This window comes from Paramormyrops kingsleyae, chromosome 1 (assembly GCF_048594095.1).
Source record: "Paramormyrops kingsleyae isolate MSU_618 chromosome 1, PKINGS_0.4, whole genome shotgun sequence".
NCBI classification, from domain to species: domain Eukaryota; kingdom Metazoa; phylum Chordata; class Actinopteri; order Osteoglossiformes; family Mormyridae; genus Paramormyrops; species Paramormyrops kingsleyae.
In genome coordinates, this window is record NC_132797.1 from 2152721 (window position 1) to 2178578 (window position 25858).

Consider the following 25858-nt stretch of genomic DNA (forward strand, 5'->3'; position numbering starts at 1 on the left):
CGGGCGATACCCATTCTTAATATTTGGTAAATAAAAGACAGGCGTCACAAAAATACGACGAAAATGGATTACTTTATAACCCGCCTCTCCTGCCATTGCTTGATTCTGTATCGAAACATTAACACTTAGTTTTCTTGATATTAAATCATAGAACAAAAAAAACACAATGGGTGGGGGGAGCTCTGTCCAATAAATAGCGGCATACAGATGACAAACGTGCCGTTCAACCAATAATAATACAAAAATAAAATGAGGGCTAAAATTTTCGGAAGTATGGTTAAACTAAACCAATTATAAAGGAACGTGGCTAAGATTGACATTTTGTAACACCAATAGATGTGCAGATCTAAAAGTAATCACTCCCGCCCCTTCAGTGAATGCCAGAGAAACTCGGTAATGGCGACGGATTTGGTAAGTGACAAAGTTAGCTGTCTGGCTACGGAGCGAAACAAAAGGTTGAAGGAAATACAATGAAACGATAAAATAACTTTAATTCTTTCTGCGGACGTGAACGTCAGAGGGCGAAAGAGTACCGCCGACAGTGTCGCCTTCGAATGACATTTCCTGCCAGGGTGGAAAATTTCATTGTGAACGTTTGTTGTTTTGGTAGCTAGCCGTTAGCTCACTAGCTAGCTGGGTAGTTTTGTTTTGGTTTAGCTCTCAGGAGGTAGTTTGGGGTTCAGCCCGAGACGTGTACCTTTGTCGATCCGTGACTTTTAACTTCATTCATTTCACCATCGTGAATGACAAGTCGTCGGGGCTTCGTGTCTGAACTTGTCGACATATTTTTGTGAAGTTTTAAACTCGGATCGTTTTGTAGTCCGCTTTTTCTTTATCTTGTTGTTGACATTATAATGGCTGATTAACCATCCAACAAAAGAGTTCCGTCTTGTTATCGAAAGTCACTAGATTAATGCGATTGAAACACCTAAAACCACCATTGTCTAATTTTGGAATTTTTGTAAAAAAAATTTAATCGACCGTCGTTTGTGTGTCTTTGTAAACATATGATTTTGTATGAAAATTTTGCCTGCAGAAGATAAAGACGAGGACTTTCGAGACAAAAGGACACTTCCAAGGGAAAAGTGTGTAACTTTTGTTTTAATGTAATGTATTATTACATTCCGTATACGTATTTAAACTGATTTTGTTCGGATATAACATTCTAATGCACTTTTTTACGTGCATTTGATCGACGATCTGCCACAACCTAATTATAAAAGTGAATGGGACACGTAAGGCAAAAAGATCGCACGTTCTTTTCTCATTGTGAAAACATTTTGAGCTGAACCTTTTACGGTAATTCTTTCGTGTTATTGATCATTCGTAGTTACGCAGTTCTGAATGAATGAGCCCTGGAGCGCATGCGCCAAGTTCCAAAAGTTTATAAACAAGGTTTGCGTGCAAAGGGTCACATGACGCCTCCTGCGAACAGAGACACCGAGTTCTGAGACAATAGACCATAGTTCGCGGCATGCATTTTCCACAAAAATGTGTGTAACTACTCCGCGGACATGCACCTGAATGTATATTTGCCTCCAAATACAGAATGGGAAGCTTTTTCTTTTTTGCATGTAGCGTTTTCTGAGACCTTTTATGACGTCTTTCTCTTTAAACAAAAGAAACCGTGGTATGCGTTATAAATATGAAGCTATTTGTAATGTTATGTAAATATGATGTAATGGGCATTTTGTGTTTTTGTGATATCACGTTTGCCGTTATGTAATCCCTACTGTAAATACTTATTTACATTATGTAATTCCTAAATACACTCAATAAAGGTGTCATATTCTTAATTTATATTGATGAGGACTGGATGGGCTTCAGCCGACGAATCACTTCTGATTGTGGTGACCACCGTGTTTCTGCAGTCCGGCAAGCTGACATGGCGTAATATGGTCTGGGAAGTGGTGCCCAACAGAGCAGACCGAAGCCAGCTGGTAGAGCTGCAGAGTGCCTCAGGAATCAGTGACGATTTTGACATGCTGAAGTGCAACGAGGACCTGCCATCCTCTCCCGGATACCCTTCCAGTGAGAGTCACGTGGAGTATGGTAATCCCAGACAGGCATGCACACACGTATACACAGGCAGGCACAGGGCCGAGCCAGGCTTTCCTATCTGTAATTATGCCCCATAGACTGAGTGCAGCTGAAATCATATTTTAGCACATGCAGCTTATCCAGTTCTGCACTTCTGCTGTAAAAGTCATTTAAAATATGATCAAATGTATGTTTAATGAGCAATACGATTTGCAAGGTTTCACACACTGAAAATGCTCTAAAAGGAGCTGCTTTGTAGTCTTGCTTTGACTCTGCAAAGTGGTGTCGTCATTAGCATTCTCAATTTGCCCCCCCCAGATGATCTCCCGGAGCTGCAGGAGGTCCAGGAGGGCAGAGGCTCGCCGGCCGTATTCCAGCTGTCAGCCGGCGTTTCCCATCAGGAACGCCGGCAGGGAGCCTGGAGCCCAGCTGCCGACAGCGGCTCTCCTGATACCAACTGGCTGGCCGAACTGGCTAACATCGCCACCAGTCCACAGAGTCCCCTCCTGCAGACCCCCCACCCCAGGTGGGCCCCTCCCCCCTCACACCATGTCCTCCACTAATTATCACGCAATGGATGCTGATGGAGTTCAAGGAAGTTCACTAGTGTTCACCATTCAGTCATTTCAGTGCCGCTCCATGCACAGCCAGCGAGGAGAGCGGCACAGTCAGCACACGCCTTCTCCCCAGACCCAGGTGTCACGCCTGTCTTTCTCCAGCTTGCCGATGAATCACTAACTCGTCTCGCCTTCCTCTGTCACTGCAGGTCCTCCCCTGTCCACATCTTCGCCAGCAGCAACAGTTTACATTCCTACGCCCGCCCCCCCCAGGCCTCCAGCAGCAGGCGTGTGCGGGTACGACCCGAGGTGGTGCTGTCGCCCCCTTGTGGAGCCCCTGCGACAAGCAGACCATATATCATTGACTGCATTTGTGTTCCTGACTGCCTCCCCCCCCAGGCGAGCAGCGAGTCAGAGTCGGGGGTCTTCTGCACGTCTTCACTCTCTGATGATGACGACTTGGGGTGGTCCCATTCCTGGCCCCCTACCGCCTGGCACTGCTTCCTGAAAGGTACCAGCTGCCGAGGGAGGGGCCACATAAGGCTGCACCACTCGATTCCCCATTGAGTTTCTTTCTACATGGAGCATACAGTGGAATGCAGGCTATACTGTGCCATTAAAATGACGAAATATAAATGAAAATTTAAAGATGAAAAATAAATACATGCGTATATACAGGTGGTACGTATTTACAGGGGCACCTTAAAGGGAAGAAAGTTAGGACGAAGGGTCCTAAACAATTTGGAACATAGTTGGATTGGTCCTTGTTGGGGGCCCAATATGATATAATGTCACAGGGCCCAAAATCTCCACGGCCCCCCTGCACATATGCACATAAACTCCAGATACATAGAAATACGATATATGGAGATCTGTAGAGTATAAATACATTTGTATGTATTAGGACAAACATAAGGTAAATGGAGGAACTCTACCTAGACAGCTCCGCTAGATACTTGTAGACCATTTAGCTGCAGGCTAAATGGTGTCTCTGCCCTGTTTGTCAGTGAACTTGGCATGTTTCCTTCCTGCTAGCTGCCCCACCACACACACACAGGCTGCTTAGCATCTCCTAATCGCCCATAGTGTTTGCATATGTATGCTGTGATGGACTGGATTGGATAAATGACTGATACCTGATGTTTCCTTAGTCCTATTAGTACTTTCCAGCCATTTTGTATAAGTATTGGTATTTAAAGTCAATAGCGCCCTCTACTGTACGGTATTAAACTGCACAAGAAGACACAAGCATGAGTACAGTAGTTCAGTCATACATCAGTAAGCCCAGGGGCCGGTTGCACAAAACACCTTAAGTTTTCCCCTTAAGTATGACACTTAAGGTTTAATTTCTCCTTAGCTAAGGGATTTATTTAAGGGTGTTGCACAGAACCCCTTGAAAGGTTTCCTTAGTTAAGGAAAAACATTAAGGGATTTACAACATTGAATGACGTTTTACAGTAGTAAAATTGTCCCGTTTCCATGGAGACCGTTCATATGCTTGCACTTGCGTCTGCTTGTGATACCCGTTATCGCCTCGCAAAGTTACTCACAAAGTAAAAAAATGGGAGAAAAGAAGACAAGAAAGCTAAATTGGTCAGCGGAGGAAAAGATTATACTTTTGAAGGAATACAATAAAAGAAAGAACATACTAAAAAGTAAATTTGATCCGCAAGTAACAGCAAACAGAAAACAACGAATGTGGGAGGAAATTGCAATGAAAATTAATTCAAGAAGTCTACACTGTGCTACAACGTTAGTTATTTTATGTTCATGATTGCAAGCTAACTGGACATTGATTGAATATAGATTTTTTTCTGTTAATAAATTGATCTTCATATTGTACAGGAGCTTGAATCCTGATGTGGGTCCCATCTATCACCCCGCACACTCTTGGGAAGCCGGCTACATTAAAGAAGTGTGTCGCTATTTCATCCTCTTCTTGTTTAGAGGGGAATTTAGAGGGGAATTTCACCACGGTGTTCAACAGACGGGCAATGGTGTTTGAAATTCGGTGAATGACGCAGCACACAGTTTACTTGTGGACATGAGATACATCGCCTATTAGTATTACAGCCCGGAACGATCGAGCCCGTAGCATAAACCCGCAGATCAACACAGCTGGGACAGCACAGCTTCGGATTGTGGAGTGATCCAACTGTAGACTGTCGGACAAATCATAAATTGACTGCCGGTCAAATTTATAAAGCAAAATCAATTGCTCGTCATTAAGCGTATCTAAGGGGTTCTCCCGGTCGCGGAACACTCTTTTTGGGATTCGTTCATTTTTGTTATTTATTATCATAAACTCGGCCATGTTGCAGTTAAGGTACGGTTAGTTTGATGCTAAGATCTTTTGTGCAACCGTTAAGGGATTCCTTAAGTATAAGACCAAGATAAGGAGAAAAACTTAAATACTTAAGAGAAATTTTTAAGGAAACCTTAAGGAGGAGACTTAAGGGGGTTTTGTGCAGCCGACTTTATTTTTAGGAGACCTTAACTCGGACTTTAAGGAAAATCTTAACTTAAGATGTTTTGTGCAACCAGCCCCAGACATTTAGCAGTTCCTCTGGCTGAGTCTGTTTACCAGCAGTTATCATCTCATTTACATTAAAAGATCTATTTATTTAGCTGCCAGCAAAGCAATGTTCAGGCAAGGCAGATAGTTTGTCACTGGCATGCAGCTGTCGAGGAGCCGACTTTGGGGCAAGTGCCTCTAAGCTGGGCCAAAACCAGTACAAGACAGCGCTGGGACAAGAGCAGCACTTAACATGGCAGGACCTTTAGCCATTCAAACAAATAACCACTTAATATTTCAGTTTAAAAAAGTTATTAATGACTCACAAAATATGTATGAAGTAAACAATAAATGATTTGACTTAACAAAAACAAAAACGCTACACATTTATTTATTTGGCTTTTATCCAAAGAGCCATACGATTGAGAATGCAGGGTCAGCCACTCTTTGGGGCACTTGGGGGGGCCCGATGGTGACATCACTGTGCCGACCCTGGGGTTTGAACCAGCAACGTTCCGATCACAGGCGCGCCATCCTAATCCACACACCATCCCCATATATATGAATTCAATACTAAATTATTTGATTTTGGAGCCAAAAACACTGCAAATTCCAAAGTTAAACGGAGAAGAATGCAGTTTCATTTCGTAAGGAAGAAGTAGAGACTGTTTCCCCTGCGGTGTGTGATGGGTTCCTGGCTCCTCTGTCCACAGGCACGCGTCTGCGCTTCCACAAGGGCCCCAATGTGGAGTGGCAGGACGCCGAGGACCTTGCCGACTCCGATGACGACTCCGGCGATGAGGGGGAGCCACCATGTCGCTCCATCAAGGTGAAATGTCATCTCTGGTAACACTGGGACCACTGGCTGACACAGAGGCCATCATCGACTCTCTCTCTGGCATGTCCCCCTGCAGAGGTATGGCTCCGACGGCTTGAAGCTAGTCGCCCACGAGGAGACCGTTTCTTTTGGCCAGTCGGTCCTCAAGCTGACCTTTGACCCCGGCTCGCCGGAGGATGGCCTCTTGACTGCAGAATGCAGACTGGACCATCCCTTTTACGTGAAAAGTAAAGGTAAAGACAGGAAATGCCAGGAGAAAATGGCTAGTTTGTACCGCGTGAATAAGTATGTTTACTTGCCTATGTCCTGGATGTGATGTCATATTTCCAGTGGCTTTCTTAGTGGTTACTGTTTATAACCGTCATTTAATCAGGTATCACTATCACATTCCTAACATCTGTACATATGGAGAAGCTGGCAACAGCATCGCAGAAGAGTCGCATGAATGCATTCATGTCCTCCTCGTGTCCTCCTCCTAGGGTGGTCCTCCTTCTATCCGAGCCTCACCGTCGTCCAGCACGGGATTCCCTGCTATGAGGTCCAGGTGGGAGACCTGTGTCTGCCACCAGGACACCCAGACGCCATCAACTGTGACGATTCGGTTGTCTTTGACACGTTCAGAAGGTGAGGACCTTATGTGCAGCTCCCAGCTGGTCGTTGTGGTCGCTGGCATTTTACTTCCCCTGTGGCTGGGCTGTGCCTTGTAATATGTGCTGTGCCCCCCTTCCCCAGCTATGACTTCACCCCCCTGGACTCATCAGCTGTATATGTGCTGAGCAGCATGGCTCGGCAGAGGCGTGCCTCTCTGTCCAGCGGGGGCGCCGTCAGCCCCGACTGTGAGAAGTTGGCTCGGGACCTGGAGCCGTGCAGCGCCACTCAGACACCCAAATCAAACAAAAGCCACACCTCAGGGACCGGGAGCAGTGCCACGCCCACCAAGTGCAAGCGGCCAATGAACGCCTTCATGCTTTTCGCCAAGAAGTACAGGGTAGAATATACACAGATGTACCCAGGGAAGGACAACAGGTCTGTCTGCGTGTATGTCTGTGTGTGTGTGTGTGTGTGTGTGTGTGTGTGCGCGCGCATTGATTTACGGAGGTTGTGAAGTTATCAGTAGAGTTGCTTTAATACTACAGCATTCACTAGTATACTACTGCATTATCTTGCTACACTGTGTTACAGTACTGTACTAGTACAGGATTTCATCACTTCACTGCTACAGCACTACACTAGTACAGTATCAGGTTACTATGCTGTTACAGTACTACATTAGTGCAGTACCAGTTAGTTTGTAATACAACACTACTACAGTAACACGTTACTTCATCTTTAAGGTACTACAGTCCCAAATGACTTCACTGCTACACTCCTACACTAATACCATACCAATGAACTTCACTGCACAAGTACAGTAACAAATTACTACAGTACCACATTAGTACAGTACCAGTTACTTCATGACAGTATAACCCAAATACATTATTAAGTTGTTTCACCCCTAAGATACTGCAATAGTACAGGACCAAGTGACCTCACCGCTACAGTATAACACTTGTACAGTGTTAAATTACTTCACCGCTACACTACTGCACTTCTGCATTATTGACGCACTGTTCGTTCTCCTGAGAAGTTCTGAATCACCCTGTCCCTTTTGCCAATGATGCCGTCATTGAGATGTTTCTCTGCTGAATTTCCACGCCAAACTGCGGCAGACTCCATGTCCACAGGCAGCGTCCTGCACTGCCAATGCCGGCCGGGCCATCGTGGAAAGTCCGATTGGTCCAGCTTGCGATCACAGGACGAAACTTATCCCCTAGCCCTGATCCCTGTGCCCCCCCGCCCCCCACAGAGCCATCAGTGTGATCCTGGGTGACAAGTGGAAGAAGATGAAGAATGAGGAGAGGAAGTTATACACCATGGAGGCCAAAGCCCTGGCAGAGGAGCAAAAGCGCCTCAACCCTGACTGCTGGAAGCGCAAGAGAACTAACTCGGTGAGCACTGTACCAAAAACTGTGCAGTGGTAGACACTGAATGGTTCTACCCACTGCCAGTTACACAGACACTCTCTCAGTAGTAAGTCATTGGCAGAGTTGGCCAGTAGGAGGAGCCTCTAGACAAGGACCAATTACAAACCTCGTTCATCATATCACCCAGGCAGCATGCCCTGGCCAGTCGGTAATCCTGCAGTTTTTTACACTGTTTGCCCAGATGGGGGCTGCTTGGGAAGTTGGGTGTCCCAGAGGCGGGGGAGGGTATTTATCTGTTAGCTAAAGTGGGGCAGGGCTCCGGAAGCCTTATCTGTCCTTTGCAGCTCACCCTGGCCTCTCTGCCCCCCTCCCACGCAGGGCTCGCAGCAGAACTAGGTCACAGACGCAGCCAGACACGGAGAAAATGTGAACTGGACAGAGTCGTGGACAGGACCGCCTGCCCCCCCTCCCCCCCCCCTCCCCCCCCGTAAGGTCGACGTGATTTTACTGTGACAATGAACACCGTTGTTTTATTAAGGAGGCTTTTCAGTGGAAGACACCAGGGTGCAGGGGGCAGGCCGAACACAGGCCGAACTTTCAGATATAATCCAGTAAATAACTGCTTCGATGTTTTGTGTGATTATTTGACCGAATTGCCTTATTCTTCCAAAGTAAGAAACCGTTCAGTTCTTTTTTCAGGTAATTTCATACTTATAGGCTTGAAACACGAGACCCTATGGTGCTACACTAGGGAGAGACGGAGTTGTATACAAATGTCTATTTTTAAATGTAAAAAAGGGGAATTTAAAATTGCTTTATTTCAGCTGTTCATATAATTATATTTGTATTACTCACTATGTAATTGCAATATATAGTAATCCATTTAACTTTGTATTTGCAGAAGAGCTGGGGGTGTATAATGTAGCGAAACCTGTTTAGCTGAGGCTTCTGCTATATACTCTGGGTGTGTGACTAAAGATGCCATACACTGATGTATTATATACAGCTGTGATGGGAGACGTGGGCTTTTGAAACCGGTGGGCAGGATTATGAGTCACCGACTTGTCAAACTCACATGCCATTGGCTGAACCGGATGGTGATTGACAGTGAGCGGTCCCGCCCACTGCCACTCTCAATGCCCTGAATCTCCCATCGCTAATATAGAGGCACACATACACGCAGTACTTGGGGTCTATACTATTGCCCTATATGTTTTTGCACTTTATACACAAACAAACACACACATACATACACATAGTCATTTAACAAATTTATAACAATGGAAGCTGTGTTTTAAGATTTTGTTTTGTTTTTTGGAATAATTTCAGACACAATCGTCGCTTAACTGAGTGACTCCAGCGTACTGCTGAGTTTCATTGCGTTTTTAATTTTCTGTCAATAATGTACAGCTCCTTGTCCAACAGAACTGTTGCACAGAATGATCTTGTATTATATTATAAATAAAAGTTTAAACTTAATCTGTTCGCTTCTTGTGTGTCATTGTACTGTGAGTGTACATGTTCGAAATGCCTTAACTTTGTTAGCGATCACAAAGAGAGACAAACTGCATTCCGATGCGGGGACCCTCTGTCAGACCTGTGATTTATGCATCCAGGAAGCTTAATCCTGCATCAGTAAGGTGCCATCGACAGCGGGCTGATACTACAGTAGGAACTGTAAGGGAACTGTTAACTGTTAGATGGGCCCAGTCTCCTGCATCCCTTCATCCAGCAGATGTTAGCTTCCACGCCTGTGCGAGCGCCTTCGCCGGAGGCTCCATGGCTATGGTGATGGCAGGCCTGCTGCGGCCTGACACCGTGCTCCTGGTTTTGGTGTAAAACCTCAATCCAGATGCATGTGTAATCTAATCCTCTCACAGTTGCCCGGTACACTGTGCGGTGTTCTGACGGAGGGGCCGACTTCTGAGGCTTTTAATACATTCCGTGCCAGGCAGGGACAGGATAGAAAGGAAAGGGGAGGCCTTATCGAATTAAAGCCTGCCGCATCTTGCTTTCCCATAGTAAACGATTGCTGTATGTGTTCAAAGTGGAAAGAGTAAGTGAATGAGGACAGCTTTATGCCAGGCGTATTCTCTCCTCTGCCACTAGGGTGCACACTTACATCACTGTTTATAAATATACACGAATACACCTATAGCACACTGTGTAGATTGTAGACTATGTACACATAAGCTTCACAGCTGCCTTTCCTCTTGTGTCATGGTGACAGCGCTCACCTCTCCATAAATTTTCAAAAGTTAATTTTGTTGCAGTGGTGGCAGCTGTCACATGACAGTCAGGACCAGGGACTATGTGTCTGAGGTCAGTCGACTGGCACTACAATGTTTGTACAGCTCTCCTCTGTCTTCATGTTTACTTATATTAGTTAATTATTTTAAACTAATAATTATCACTTAGTGTTCATTTTTTTTAAAGAATTTCTATAGGTTAACACTTAGCCCTTTTATACAGTAAGGCATTTTGAAATGACATTTGAAATGCAATAAAATTTCAACTTAGACACAACATTTTGACCGTTTTGGGATCATTTCCATTCCCTGCAATTGCAGGTAGTCCCATATGCAGTCAAACTATGGGAATCACTGTAAAAATAATTACAAATCCATCAGTTCATCAATCATATGACTGGCTGTTATAATTAAAGGTCAGTTTGGTTATCAACAGTGATAAATGAAAGACGCACAGAGAGTTTTAACATTATTATTTTAACATTAGTAATTCATGTATACCGGTCCATCACAGGGCACCCTGTATGGGATACCAGTCCACACTGATTAGCTGACTGCAGGTCTTTAACTTGCTGCAGGAACCCTGTGTGATATGGAGATAACACACAAACTCCACACACACACACGCACACACTGACATACAAAATTCATATATTCCTATCATTTTGGGGACTCTCCATTTTTATGGGCATAACCCTATTCCTAACTATGACAATCTTAACCCCTATCCAGCTCTTACCTTAACCATAAGGAACCAAGCAAAATACAAGATTTTTGTCAATTTTTCTTTATTTTTATTGCAGTCACATATATTTTTAAAAATTGAGGTTTATACTGTGGAATTTAAACGAGACTGTGCTACCCACTGTGCCATCCAAACATAAATTTTGTCTTCTAGAAATTTGGCAAAACAAAGTCACTATTATTCATAGTTGGACATTTCAGGTCCAGAAAGTAAAAATCCAGACCAAGATTTTGTTTCAACCAAGCAGTACTCTGTGACTGACGCTCAACTAGTTGGTTGAAACAAAATCCTGGTCTGGATTTTTACATTCTGGACCTGAAATGTCCACCTCTGCTATTATTTACAGAAGAGCCACTGGATCTGCTTTAAAGAGCTGTATCAACAACCTTTTGTTTTCATAGTAACTGTCCTGAGTTGAGGTCCTGGCTGGGTTTTACAGAATATGGCCCAAAATTTTACTCACTCATTTCTGAGGCACATATTGCAAACTGGGAGATGACAATTTGCCACCAGTGACCAAAAAATGGGTGTAATCTTCAAATTAGCATTTTCTGCTTTTTGTGGGACCTTGCTAATTAATTAGAGAAGTGGCTAGATTATAAAGGGTCTTAACAATTGTCATGAGACAAATTTCTTTGGTTGATGCTATGGTTTGCTCTCCAAATGTTTACATGAAGTACTTTCGAAGAAAGCCATTAACCTAGCTAATGAACTCGGAAATGAAAGGAGTATTCTCAGACGGAGAAGATGTTACTGATGGCTTGTGCTAATCGAACCTGCATCTTCATTATGGGCTCTTTGTTAGAAGCAATCAGAAACAATAATCTAGCAGGGAACGTCAGACTCTTTGTTTCTTGCTTATCGAGACGAACCAAGGAGTCTGTCTGTGTTCATGGGAGGAAGGAGCAATGGAACCCAATGAGATGTTTATTTCCGTGGTCGTCATCATTTCCAAAATAAAAGATACAAATGGGACATATTTAGGCAGGATGTGTCCTCAGAGGAATAAAGTAGCAAATGTGCTCTGAACATAAAGCCAAGTCAAGACTTAAGCTGGTGTTAAATAGGGATGGTAGATGTTGATGTATAGTGGCAGATGGCTGGGTCAGAGGAGCAGTACACAGAACACAGAGGGGCTGAAATGCTAGACTGGAAGGTTCTACACCCAACCTTTACATTCCACAGCAAGATCCTAGGATCTATGGAGCCATGACAGAGGTGCCCATATTGTGGTTTCAAAGCCACAGAAGGCGGGATTACTGGGTACTGTCACAGCCACTTAACCAATAAGGTGTGAGTAATTGGTGGCACAGGTCAATCCTTTCCACCAATGGGTTGGGAACCTAGCTTCTCTCATAACTCTAGGGTTGCTCAGAGGGTGGTACAAGCCTCACACCTTTTGGTCTGAGGTTCTCCCATAAAACACATAAGTAGGAGAACTGGCAGCTCCAGAGTGTGACCTGTGATGGACTGGCTTCCCACTCAGCTGGACAACAATCATAGCCTTCATTGGCATTAATTAAAAAACCAATAGAGCTGGCTGCTAATTATAACGAACCTCAGCGCTGCCTTATTTGCCAGAACTGACATCATGTAATAGGTGCGCAGACTCAAGGAAACCCATCAAACGCATTCAAATGTCCACCGACATTCACAGCTGGGTGACAGGATGGCATGTCTGTTATGTAACCAACACAGTATAATTGCTAGCTTTAAAGGTGCACTTGTCCAATTAAGAAAAAATATACTCAGAATGTTCAACTAATGGCTTTTTCTGGGTTTTGGGGGCCAGCATTATTCTCCATTTGATTTATTAAACATGGTAATGATGAGAAGTAACTCTGCATACGACTGTTAACGAGTCTCCAGGAAGGAAAGAATGTATGATACCTTCAAACCAGCCCCCAACCCTATCAAACATCCAGCTGGGTTGGCTTGACTTTTATGGATAGCTGTAAATTGCCACGGGTCGAAGGTCAGTGTTGGCTGAAGGAGATCGAGTGGGACTGAATTAAACAGGAAAGCAAGGCGCTGCGTCTCTGTCATTCGTCCTTCTCACGATCCTCCTCATTATATCTTGCCTCAACATTCTTGGCTTCATCTTTTCCATTTCCTCCCACTTCTCCCTCCCTCGCTCCATCCATCTGCCCCTCCCTGAACCAACAGGATACCCTGTGGGTACTGACTCCACCTTTCCCTGGCCGCAAGGGGCCAGATTGGAAAGGAGTCACAAATTAGTACCTCACAGTCGGGCTGGCTGACAGCCAGGAAGAACAGAACCGTGAAATGAGACCCGGGTGAAGCCACCCAGAGGCGTTGAGGGGTAGTGCGTGATGGCGCCATAATTCTAATCGGTGATCCTTTGTACGGCCGAGTGCTATTGTGTTGGTGGTGTTAAAGCCGCAGCAGTCGATTTTAACAGCCTACACTTCAAAGCCAAGTATATTACGGTGCCTTTTGCCAAAAGGAGAAAGTGTGGGATTTATAAAATAGGATTCAGGCTCTGTGAAGTTAAATGCACCAGGCTCGTTTTAACAGAGAGTCGTTTAGGATGCTTAGAGGTCAGTGCTGTGCAACAATGTCATTTCATTGTAGTGCGGTGCAGCGAGGATGGACTGTGGAGAGGCTACTAGTGAGGGGTGATGAGGAAGATGATGATGATGAAGAATGGGTCAGAAAAATGGTCTGTTTCAGTCCAGCCCTCTGCTAATCTGTCGGGAAGGGATGTGAAAATCTTTATTGGCTCGATGACTTCCCCATCATGGGACTAAAAACAGTGTGTGGAGCCCCCATCAATTCTCTCTCACCCACAGTACCTGGAGACGCTGTTTACACACTGGCAAACAGCTCCAATATGGCACTGCCACATCTTCCTGTACGGCCTTAATCACTAAATGGCAGAAGACTCGATAAGGTTAATGACGCGAAAGCGGATTCTACACCAGGGCCAAACCAAACCCGAATCAGAGAAAACAATCAGCTTTAAATACTAATTTCCTTCAATGCAGTAGAGATTGTTTGCTAAGATGTTCCTTCAACATAATTAACTTTCCCCGTCAATAAGTCTCCAGTTTGTAGCCCTAATGACACCATAAACCTCAGCGCACTCACAGGGAGCACAGAAAGGGTCTGAGGCGGGTCTGTTTCATGCACTGTAAACGTGCACACTGGGCAAGGAGCAGTGACCCAATGGTGATACGTGTGACGTCAAACACGCGTGCGTGATTACGCACCTGCTCACCTCACCCCCGTGGTTAACCCCCTCACTTAGATATCGTACCATTTTACAGTTTATTTCATTTTTGCTGAATTTGTTTGCTCTTGAAGGTGATTAAACTCAACCAACACTTACGTAAAATTGACATAATTGAATTGAGGGAATGATATTAACACAGAATAATTATAATGAGCCAAATGGTGTATTTGGCCAGCAAGGGCATTAAAGCAGGAGAAAAGGTTTAAAAATCTCATCATAAGTCTCTTCCCAGCAAAGGTTTTCCTCTTTTACCAGCAACACATTTTCCCAACTCCGTGTCTGGCAGACAGGGGGCCAAGAATTCCGAATTCTCGTTTTTCTAGAGAGTCCGGGAAATGAAGCCCCAAGCTGGTTTTTTAGCATATGCTGCTGTGTGGCACACGGCTCAGCCTGACCTCCCGCACCGCTGCTGCTTTTCAAGCTAGGTGTTATTTTTTGAAAGACGTTCGCTCCAGAGAGCAGGCTGCACAGCGGTTGTCACTCAGTCTCCTTAGGTGACCCCCCCCCCGCACACACGCAGACTTCCAAATGACGGATCTCTATGGCGACCAGCACTATGTCACAGTAGCACCATCACAGGCATCATTACATCATTCTGTCCGTCTGATTGTAATTTGAAACCAATCACAGAATAATCATGCCGGCTGATTTGACACGATGCTAGTGCTCTTACCGTGTTTTTTGCCGTCAGCTTGTTCTCTGACGCACTGTTGGTGCTTCACACGTCAGTAGGCCTGTATCTGAAAGTTACTGTGGCCCTGTATCTGAGCTAATTCTCAGTGAAATTTTCTCTCACCCCCCTGACAGGTAAAACACAGCTCAGACAGGAAGCTGATGTGTTTATTGGGGCCATTTCTGTATTTCAGCATGACATGATGCGCCAATCCTAACTAATGGGGGTAGCAGTGATACACACACACACACACACACACACACACACACACACACACACACACACACCGACACACACACACACACACACACAGACACACACACAGACAGATAGACAGACACACACACACACACACCGACACACACACAGACAGATAGACAGACACACACACACATACATACAGACACACACAGACTAACAGACACACACACACACACACACACACACAGACAGACAGACAGACACAGATACACACACATACAGACACACTCAGACAGACAGACAGACACACACACAGACTGACACACACACACAGACTAACAGACAGATATACACACACACACGCACACAGAGTGACAGACAAGTAAACAGAAACAGCCTAATAGACAGAGAGACACCCAAACGTTTGCCTGAAAAGTTGCACAATGCAGCCCTAATCCCTAGTTTTATGCAGAACACCTTTGCACACAGCACACTGCCGTTTGGTTTTCCAGATTAAGTAGGATCATGTTTGTGGCTGCTGGTTTGCCTGTGCCGTTCCCCTGTGTCTGTGCCGTTCCCCTTGTCTGTGCTGTTCCCATGTGTCTGCGCTGTTCCCCTGTGCCTATGCTGTTCCCGTGTGTCTGTGCCGTTCCCGTGTGTTTGTGCTGTTCCCGTGTGTCTGTGCCGTTCCCCGGTGTCTGTGCCATTCCCCTGTGCCTGCACCATTCCCGTGCGTCTGCGCTGTTCCCCTGTGCTGTTCCCGTGTGTCTGTGCCGTTCCCCCGTGTCTGTGCCGTTCCCCTGTGTATGTGCCGTTCTCTTGTGTCTGTGCCGTTCCTGTGTGTCTGTGCCGTTCCCCTGTGTCTGTGCCGTTCCCCTGTGTCTGTGCCGTTCTCTTGTGTCTGTGCCGTTCTCTTGTGTCTGTGCCGTTCCCCTGTGTCTGAGCCGTTCCCTTGTGTCTGTGTCGACATGTGTTTCTGTATGCCATGTGACATGCATTGTCGCCATGGGGGAAAGAACAGTGTGCACTCCTGTTGCATCTCTGCCAGACACAGCGTGATGCTGCCAGTCTTTAGCCGCCGTGGAGCAATCCCTCTCCTGGATGTTAATACCGTGGGCCTCAGATCACCCCGCTCTGGATAAAGGCTGTGATGGACGCGTGGCATAAGGGCCTAGAGAGATACCACCCAGAATGTATTCCGAGCCTGATCCCACCTTCTCCTTTCAGCATTTCTGAACACAGCTGAGACCTGATCTCCCTCTTCTACAATCTTTGCTCAGATGTATATGTAAACACCTCACTGTACTTCTACAAGCATAGTAAGCGCATCAGCATTATGGGATAGCAGCCCTGCACGTTTGCCTGAAAAGTTGCCCAATGCAGCCCTAGATAACACCCTGACCTTGTAACCCCAGGGAGAGATTCTTAATCCAAAATACATCCTTAACACAATCTTCTGCTAAAAAGACAAACAATCCTTATGGAAAGACCTTTAATTCTCCTAATCCCTAAATCAAAACATTTAACTGGATCAATACATTGGCTCGCATCTTGTCCTTCATATAAGAGAACATTCTAGGATGTTAATTAAACATCAATAGTTTCAGAAATATCAATACAAAAGTCATTTTGAAGCTAATCCTTCGATCACCATGGAGATTTGGCTAGTGGAGGATTTGGTAAAAAACACAAGTGGGATATATGTAACCGAGAGTTCAGATACTAGTGGACATGTAGGTCCTAATGGGTTAGCTAGTCTTCAGGAAAGCTCCTCTAAGACACTTAACCCTAACGGATTGTGACAGCACACTCTGTCACTAATGGTGGAAGGACAGAAAGATGGAGTTGACAGGAGATAATGAGATCTTGGATGTATGAGTGACAAGTTTCAGTCACCTGCAGAACCATTAGTCACTGGTGATGCCGCACACATTTATCTGCAAAACAGCGAAACGTGATCCATTTCTCATAGGCAGGTGAAGAGTTTAAAATGATAGGGAATTATGGGTAACAGGAAGAGAACCGTGTGAAGACTAGGGGTGCATCTCGATTGGGAAACATGGCAGACAATTTTGGCCAAATATATCAGCAGTATTTGGACCTGTTGCATGTCCTCAATCATGCATGAGGCCTGGCTGCAATTATCCATCTCTTGGATCTGTCCATTCTCCTAGAGACGGTCATCATTCATTGCTCTGCAGTAGGAGGAAGGAGTGTTTGGTCCAAAGACGTGTCCATATATTATGGTGCGTCCTCAGTTATGTGCAGAAATGCTTTGCTCAGGCAGCGGCATCCTTTCCTGTTTTTTTCTATTCGTTTTTCTTTGTTTTCACGTGTTTTTTCTTCCCTTGGCTGTTTCTCCTGACCTCAGTAACACACGACACAGAGGGTTGTCTAGGAAACCTACTAAGAAGAAGATGTGATTTCTGGTTCCATTTTCACCAGCCTTCAGATATCACTCACAGTTTCCAGTTACTTAAAAACAGAAGATTATTAAATAACACACACACTCACACACACACACGTCTAGATATCGCCTCCTCATATCGCTCAAAGCTGAGTAAGTGTATGGAATGCAACAGCTTACAGCAGCAATGTAGAAGGTGACTACCTTATCCATGTCAGTGAGGACACTTTGAGCTACTTCAGGTTTTACAAACTACTTTAAAACAGAAAGACTCCTGTGTTTGGCTAATTAGTTCAGTTCTTCTTGCATTTTTACTGCTTTGTTTCCTTGATTTAAAGACTCATCAAGCTGTTTCACGTTAACATTAGGAGATGTTAACATATCGGAAACTGACCAATCAGCACAGAGCAAGAACTCAGTGCTGAAGTGAAATCCAGGGGCCGGTTGCACAAAACATCTTAAGTTAAGATTTTCCTTAAAGTCCGAGTTAAGGTCTCCTAAAAATAAAGTCGGCTGCACAAAACCCCCTTAATTAGTGATAATTGCTACTATTTTTTATGTTATTATATTCTAGAACATTTTCGGATATTAAAAAAAGTCAGCCATTTTGTTTTGTTTACATTTCAACTGTTAGAAAAGATACAACACCATGGCTAGGTATTCCACAGCTGAAGCTCTTCGACACATTCTGCAAGAGGATACAGTCGGAATGTGCATTATATGACCAGTCCCCTCTGCTGCCCCCCCCCCACTGCCGCAACCCCTTTAACTGCACTATCTCACTGCGTAAGCTGTGCAAGCATCATTCAGTTAACTAATAAATGTATCTTAACTTTAGTTAATTGAATTTGAGCTTGGTACCATTGAATTATATATGCCAATGGATAGGGGTGCAACTTGAACCCCAAGGACCTGGAACGTAACTTTCTGACAAGGACCCATTGAGGGTTAAGTCTCCTCCTTAAGGTTTCCTTAAAAATTTCTCTTAAGTATTTAAGTTTTTCTCCTTATCTTGGTCTTATACTTAAGGAATCCCTTAACGGTTGCACAAAAGATCTTAGCATCAAACTAACCGTACCTTAACTGCAACATGGCCGAGTTTATGATAATAAATAACAAAAATGAACGAATCCCAAAAAGAGTGTTCAGCGACCGGGAGAACCCCTTACATACGCTTAATGACGAGCAATTGATTTTGCTTTATAAATTTGACCGGCAGTCAATTTATGATTTGTCCGACAGTCTACAGTTGGATCACTCCACAATCCGAAGCTGTGCTGTCCCAGCTGTGTTGATCTGCGGGTTTATGCTACGGGCTCGATCGTTCCGGGCTGTAATACTAATAGGCGATGTATCTCATGTCCACAAGTAAACTGTGTGCTGCGTCATTCACCGAATTTCAAACACCATTGCCCGTCTGTTGAACACCGTGGTGAAATTCCCCTCTAAATTCCCCTCTAAACAAGAAGAGGATGAAATAGCGACACACTTCTTTAATGTAGCCGGCTTCCCAAGAGTGTGCGGGGTGATAGATGGGACCCACATCAGGATTCAAGCTCCTGTACAATATGAAGATCAATTTATTAACAGAAAAAAATCTATATTCAATCAATGTCCAGTTAGCTTGCAATCATGAACATAAAATAACTAACGTTGTAGCACAGTGTAGACTTCTTGAATTAATTTTCATTGCAATTTCCTCCCACATTCGTTGTTTTCTGTTTGCTGTTACTTGCGGATCAAATTTACTTTTTAGTATGTTCTTTCTTTTATTGTATTCCTCCAAAAGTATAATCTTTTCCTCCGCTGACCAATTTAGCTTTCTTGTCTTCTTTTCTCCCATTTTTTTACTTTGTGAGTAACTTTGCGAGGCGATAACGGGTATCACAAGCAGACGCAAGTGCAAGCATATGAACGGTCTCCATGGAAACGGGACAATTTTACTACTGTAAAACGTCATTCAATGTTGTAAATCCCTTAATGTTTTTCCTTAACTAAGGAAACCTTTCAAGGGGTTCTGTGCAACACCCTTAAATAAATCCCTTAGCTAAGGAGAAATTAAACCTTAAGTGTCATACTTAAGGGGAAAACTTAAGGTGTTTTGTGCAACCGGCCCCAGGTTTTTATTTGAAATTCTGTCCTAGCTCAAAGTGTTCTCCCTGACATGGCTTATCTGGTCACCTTAGCATTGTGAGCTTTTAAAATGTCCATGGCCCTTGTCCACAGGCATTTACATTGCAATAGGGGGAGGAGTTTTGAGAAGCTTCATGGGAAATGTAGTTTGGTTCTTGCATACCACTGATCTGTCTCCCCTACTAACCCTTTGTGTATCGTCGCGGTCCACTTTTTGACAATTGTGAGTTTTTACTATATATGGAATACGCCCATTCTCCTCTGGCTACTGATAGCATTTGACATGTAATTTACTGATGAAAATATGTTTTATGAAGTTATCAATTTAACTAGTAATTATATTTGTACTAGTTAACATTTGCATTCATGGTGGTCGTTTATATGAATTGCTTTATATCATCAAGTTTAACAACTTAATGTTGATAGCTAGATAGCTAGATAACTAACAGCTTTGTTCAATGTGAATATAAAGCAGGATTAGTTTGTGGCTTGTTAACACTGACATATTTGCCTCACTGACAACAATCCATGTAAGTCCATTTGCAGCATTAAACCGTTCACTGATGGCTGTTTAAAAAAAGGTTTCTATTTGTGATGTATTAGGGATGAGCATCACAAATAGGATCATTTTAGGATCTCATTAGGTTGTAGTTTCTGAGAAAATGCTTTATTATTATTTTTGTGTAGCCAAGTGGTAAAATACGGCCTCTTTTAGTAATTTGGTGCTGCCCCTTGAAGACACATTACTTACATCATGGCATCTGTGCCTTGCAAGTGAGTGGGAAGACCTCGGAACGTATGAAACAGGGAGACACTGGGATGTATGATACAGGGAGAACCCGGAATGTATGAAACAGGGAGAACCCGGAACGTATGAATCAGGGAGAACCCGGAGAGTATGAAACAGGGAGACCATGGGATGTATGAAACAAGGAAAACCCAGAACCTATGAAACAGGGAGACTGTGGAACATAAAAAACAGGGAGACCCTGGAACATATGAAACAGGGAGAACCCAGAATGTATGAAACAGGGAGACCCCGGAACGTATGAAACAGGGAGAACCCGGAATGTATGAAACAGGGAGACCCTGGGATGTATGAAACAGGGAGAACCCAGAACCTATGAAACAGGGAGACTGTGGAACATAAGAAACAGGGAGACCCTGGAACACATGAAACAGGGAGACCTCGGAATGTATGAATCAGGGAGACTCTGGAACATATGAAATAGGGAGAACCCAGAACACATGAAACAGGGAGACCCCGGAACGTATGAATCAGGGAGAACCCGGAACATATGAAACAGGGAGAACCCGGAACGTATGAATCAGGGAGAACCCGGAATGTATGAATCAGGGAGAACCCGGAACGTATGAAACAGGTAGACCCTAGAACGTATGAATCAGGGAGACCCTGGAACGTATAAAACAGGGATATTATATGTCCACCAAATATTATATTATATGCCCACCAAAGGTTTCCATGTGATCAGTTAATTGGTTGACTTGCGGGATCGCCATGTCGTATCTCACCAAAGATCTGGTGTGTCTCCTTGGACTAACTGCTCCATCAGGACACATGCAGAACCTTGGTTCTGATCTCCTTATCTAATACTCATTCTCCTGAGGGATCAATCTGAACTCAATAGAGTACCTGTCGGTCTGCAGGGCTCCATCAGCAGGCCCTCTCCTGCAACAGTGAGATAAACAGATCGTCCATATAGATTGACATCTGCTCAGACTCCTATGTAATGAAGTTAAGATTGTGTCCTAAATCGAATCGCAGTTCTCTATTCATCCCTGAGGGTACAAAAACAGACCTCTCAATTCAACATGGCAATAAAAGTGTTTCGGCACTGGTTTAGAAAACCGAATCTTTGCCACTTGCGAGGGCTGATGACACTTTGAAATGGTGAGGACAGTCAGCGTCAGAAAAGGGGAAAAAAAATGAGATTCGTGATTTGGGGGGAATTAATTCCTGATGCAGCAAGCACATGAGGGCGAGGTGTCGCACAGCACCAATCGCCTGGAAGATCGCACGCACAGAGAGAGGAAGGTGAACGAGGAGGACAGTGCTTACTTTGGGGAAAGCCAATCTAACACTGAAATGAGAAGGTGAATATTGGATGAGAGTGCAGCACAAACAAGACCGAGACTAGGGGAAGTCATGTGACCTGAGACCACGGGAAGTCATGTGACCCAGTTGGATATCTGTCTGACGTTTGCGAGTCACTTTTTTGTGCTAAATTTTCACTCTGGAGGGCAGCTGTGAATGGAGACAAAATCCCACAGTGGCTGGAAGAGATTCACTTTCTTATACAAGGATTCAGTTTCAATGCCCAAACATTGCTGCCATCATGAACCGACTGATCTAAGATCTCCAGAAGCTTCTGTGACTGTGTTCCCAGTACTGCCAGGTAAATTTGCACTATAATGAAGAATTGTGTTTGTTTTTATACTGCTTCATCTGATTCTCCAGGTCCTGGCACTGATGTTGGAAGGAGAACTGCTCTGGGATCAGTCCGCACTTATGGAGACCTGGTCAGATACGGCTCCCAATATGTCGCCAGTCAGGGAGGACAGGGCCAGAGGGGGGGGGCAGCACAGTGTGTTCACCACACAGCCCTCATCCGTAATTACAGGCTTGTGGTGCGGCCATCCCTGACACCTCTGCCCTCCCCCCTGCTGCTCGTTCCTGACCACGCTGCCATTTCCCATTTAAACACTAACAGCCTGACAAGCTGCACTTCTAAATATTTCATGGAGACAGTAATTCCTTCGTATGACGTTATTAATCACGGCCGCCTGTGAAAGAGAGCGACGTTTTTCAGCGAGAGCAAGGCGACAGCTTCCGGGCGCGAACGTCGAGCTCGCTGCGCTGCTCTTGGGTTCCTCTTCGCATTCTGTGATGACAGTCTGTAGATTTCATGTAGGTTACTGTCATGACCAGTGTGAAATCTACACTGGTGTTGTGGTTCTGACCAACTGGACTGGCCTGGGGTTTCATTTCAGCCAACAGGCCTATGGGGAAGCTGTGCCAGATCAAGAAGCACAAACTGCTCATTCCAGGATGGCTGTAACACTGAAACAGCAGCAATATATCTATCTATCTATCTATCTGTCCGTCCGTCCATCCATCCATCTATCTATCTATCTATCTATCTATCTATCTATCTATCTATCTATCTATCTATCTATCTATCTATCTATCTATCTATCGCGGTTAGGGGGACAGGACATCCAACTGTTTAAGACGAAGAACAGCTGGAGAGATAATAGAGACCCTAGATGCCATCAACGCTCACAATGGGGATTATGGATGGACCACTCCAGATTCATATATGAAAACGGGTTTAATAATATATAAGATGAGAAATCACTGAAATAAGTAGAGCCATTGCTGCTGGGCAGATAATTTAAAAGGGAATGAGACGCGGTTTGCTCTGTCACACATGAGTGAATTGCTGTAATGCTTTGAGGTGTAACATAATGTAAAAAGCTTTGCGTGCGATTCAGGCCTACCTGCAAGACCACAGGCATGCGAACTGGCCCTGCTGCTCCAGGTGAGACTGGTCACATGACCTGGGAGCAGCGAGAGATCACATGACACTCAGAACATTGGTTAGCAAGGGACAGGAAGCTGGTGGGATGCTGCTCCGATGCATGCTGCTCCGAAACCCACAGACAGAGCCCCCTAGTGCTGCTGTTCTACCAGCTCTGCACGTAGTGTCTGTGTAGTGTAATGACTGTCCAGATCCAAGCTCAAGAGGACACATGCAAATGGAGCTGGCATGACAAGGCATCAGTGCTGCCCCCCACAGGCTCTCCCAGCACAATGCAGGCCGACCTGAGAGGCCCCTGTGCCATTTGCTGGGGTTCGTTTTGCTGACTGGCCCTCACAAGCCACCGCAGACCGGTCATGTGACCACAAAGCACCGGCTATTTGATTCATGGCGGTGTGCAAAGACTGGTGTGACAGGGAGCTCAGAGGATTTCTCTAGGCGAAGGCGAGGCAGCTCGAAATGTGCCAACCAGCAAAGATGGAAACACAAGTAGCTTGACAGGTTTGATTTTTACATTTCAGGGCACAGATGGAAAATGGAGAATATCTGTAAGATGTGATATCACACAGGAATGATCATTATCACCTATGGGAGGTGACACCCACAGCAAAGCATGATCTAAGTCAGAAGCACTTGGAGAGGGGGGGCAGTTGGGGTCTCACACTAACATCACACTGGTGTTGCCAGCAGTAGAGTATGGGAGTCTCATCCCTCAAAGGAAGTCCTTGTTGGAATGATTGGAGAGTCCCTGTCTATCATGCAGTGGACCCAGGTTTGAAGCCCTCTGGTGTGTGGCCACTAGCTCAAATCCCAGGGTCAGCTGAGTGATTTTCTTTTTGGGCCCTCAGGCAAGGCCCTTAACCCCACCGTTGTTTGGTGTAATGTGGAAGATGGGTCTCAAGCTTCTTGTGTGTGTGTGTGTGTGTGTGCGCATGCAGGAAGCATGACATGAAAATAAATATCATTTTAAAAAAACGAAATGGAGCCGTCTGTCAGCTGGCCAGCTGCCTCTCTGCTTATTTGCTCGTCAGAAGATAAGGCTCGCAGCCAAAATCATGTTAAACCACCGTACTGTATTTCAAAAAGCCGCGTTCAGTATTTATTTGGCCGTAAAGCACATTTTTAACCAAACAGTGTTATTGCATCAGCCGGTGCGGCCCGGACCTCCTGTCCACGATTTAGCTACTGTGTCAGACTCTACAGGTGAAGCTGAAAAAGCACACAAACGCGGTGATTTCCAGAGAGCCTCCCCTAGTGAATTGAACTCCGTCTGCTGCCCCCCCATAACCTGCTCTTTTATTATTAAGAGGCTTGTTGAGTTTAATGTTGGGAAACTTCCCGGTGGCTCCAAAGACAGGTTGTTACATCACATCCTTGCATTTTATTACAATTTCACCTCCTGGACCTACACAGTAGCGAGCTGATAAACTTTGGGGTCTTTCTCCCCACATACAGTTCCTGGGTTTACCTTCTGCCCATAAGGCCAGAAGTGAACTGCAGCAAAGACTCTCGCCAAAACATTAGAAAGACCCCACACTCACACACATCTCCCACAACCTGCTTTCTGTGCAGTGGGATCCTGTTCTAGGGGCCTGAGTTAGAGACCTGCGCGGGACGGATTTTTCAGTCCCGCTCCTGCCCGCTCCCGCAAGATTCTGTCCCGCTCCCGCAAAAAATATATATTATTTTTTCCCGCTCCCGCCCGCAGTATTCAAGTTTTGTCCCGCTCCCGCCCGCAAAATCCCGCAGGTAAACATATAAGTAGTTTTATTTTTACCGCTTCTTCCCGCTACTCTGTCATTTGAGTATACTGTATATAAAAAAGAAACGGAAAATAAACAAATATGTTTCGTTTTATTTGAGTTTAATTAAATGGAATGATGAACATGGACATGAACGAGGAGCTTTTCAGAACATGCCATCTCGTCCAAGCACCAGGCTGATTCATTCTTGGGGAGTCCGGTTACGTCCCCCGGCACTCAGAGCGCGACAATTGTAGTTTCTGTAGACGATTCGCCTGTAAATTGTTATTATTTTAATTTAGTCGTTCTTGTTGCTTTTGTGCAGTAGATAAATAATAGAGTATTTGTTTTAAATAAATTAATTTTAAGATAATTCCATTTTGCGGGAGTCCCGCGATTAATTCTATTCTCCCGCAACCCGCACATACATGAGGATCTTACCGCCCGCACCCGCATCCACCCATCAAATCTTGTCCCGCGCCGCACTCGGTGCGTTGGGTCCCGCGGGAGTGCAGGTCTCTAGCCTGAGTCTTCCACCTTTCCCTGGGGTGTGTTAATGACATATTAAGCCCTGCTCCAGCCCTCCCCTCTCCGGGCATCAGTGGAGGGGGGGGGGGGGGGGCAGAGTGTTCCCTTCCAGGAAACAGGCTCCTGAATTCATTGATGTAATTGGCTGCTTGTTCATACCAGCCACCTGCAAGCCCGTTGAGGGTGACCAGGTGGCCTGGGCTGAGTCCACCCCGCTGTCATCACTGGGATCACATGTCGTCACCTGGCAAGGGGATACCGCAGCACCCACCATGCCCTCCGCACCCTCCACACCTTCTGTGCCCTACGTGCCTTCCATACCTCCCACCATCACCCACTGCACTCTCCACACCCAGCGAGCCCTCTGCACCCAGTGCGCCCTCCGCACCCACTGCACCCTCCACACCTTCTGCACCCAGCAAGCCCTCCACACCCACTGCACCC

General features: G+C 45.1%; 1 protein-coding gene across 6 annotated transcripts; it reads left to right on the plus strand.

The window, feature by feature from the left end:
• Positions 1–360: 360 nt before the first annotated feature.
• On the plus strand, positions 361–9396 carry LOC111835581 (HMG box-containing protein 1-like). Of its 6 annotated transcripts, none has more exons than XM_023796040.2 (11): positions 361–411; positions 1872–2052; positions 2359–2566; positions 2807–2894; positions 2997–3108; positions 5826–5941; positions 6027–6183; positions 6430–6574; positions 6683–6976; positions 7800–7941; positions 8296–9396. In XM_023796040.2, the coding sequence occupies exons 1-11, from the start codon at positions 397–399 to the stop codon at positions 8311–8313; spliced, it is 1476 nt and encodes a 491-aa protein (XP_023651808.1). In that variant the 5' UTR covers positions 361–396; the 3' UTR covers positions 8314–9396. The 6 variants fall into 6 exon arrangements, with proteins under 6 accessions (XP_023651808.1, XP_023651810.1, XP_072569324.1 ...); XM_023796042.2 differs by having other exon boundaries at positions 1872–2031; XM_023796043.2 differs by lacking the exon at positions 361–411 and adding an exon at positions 422–1085.
• The last annotated feature ends 16462 nt before the right edge of the window (positions 9397–25858 follow it).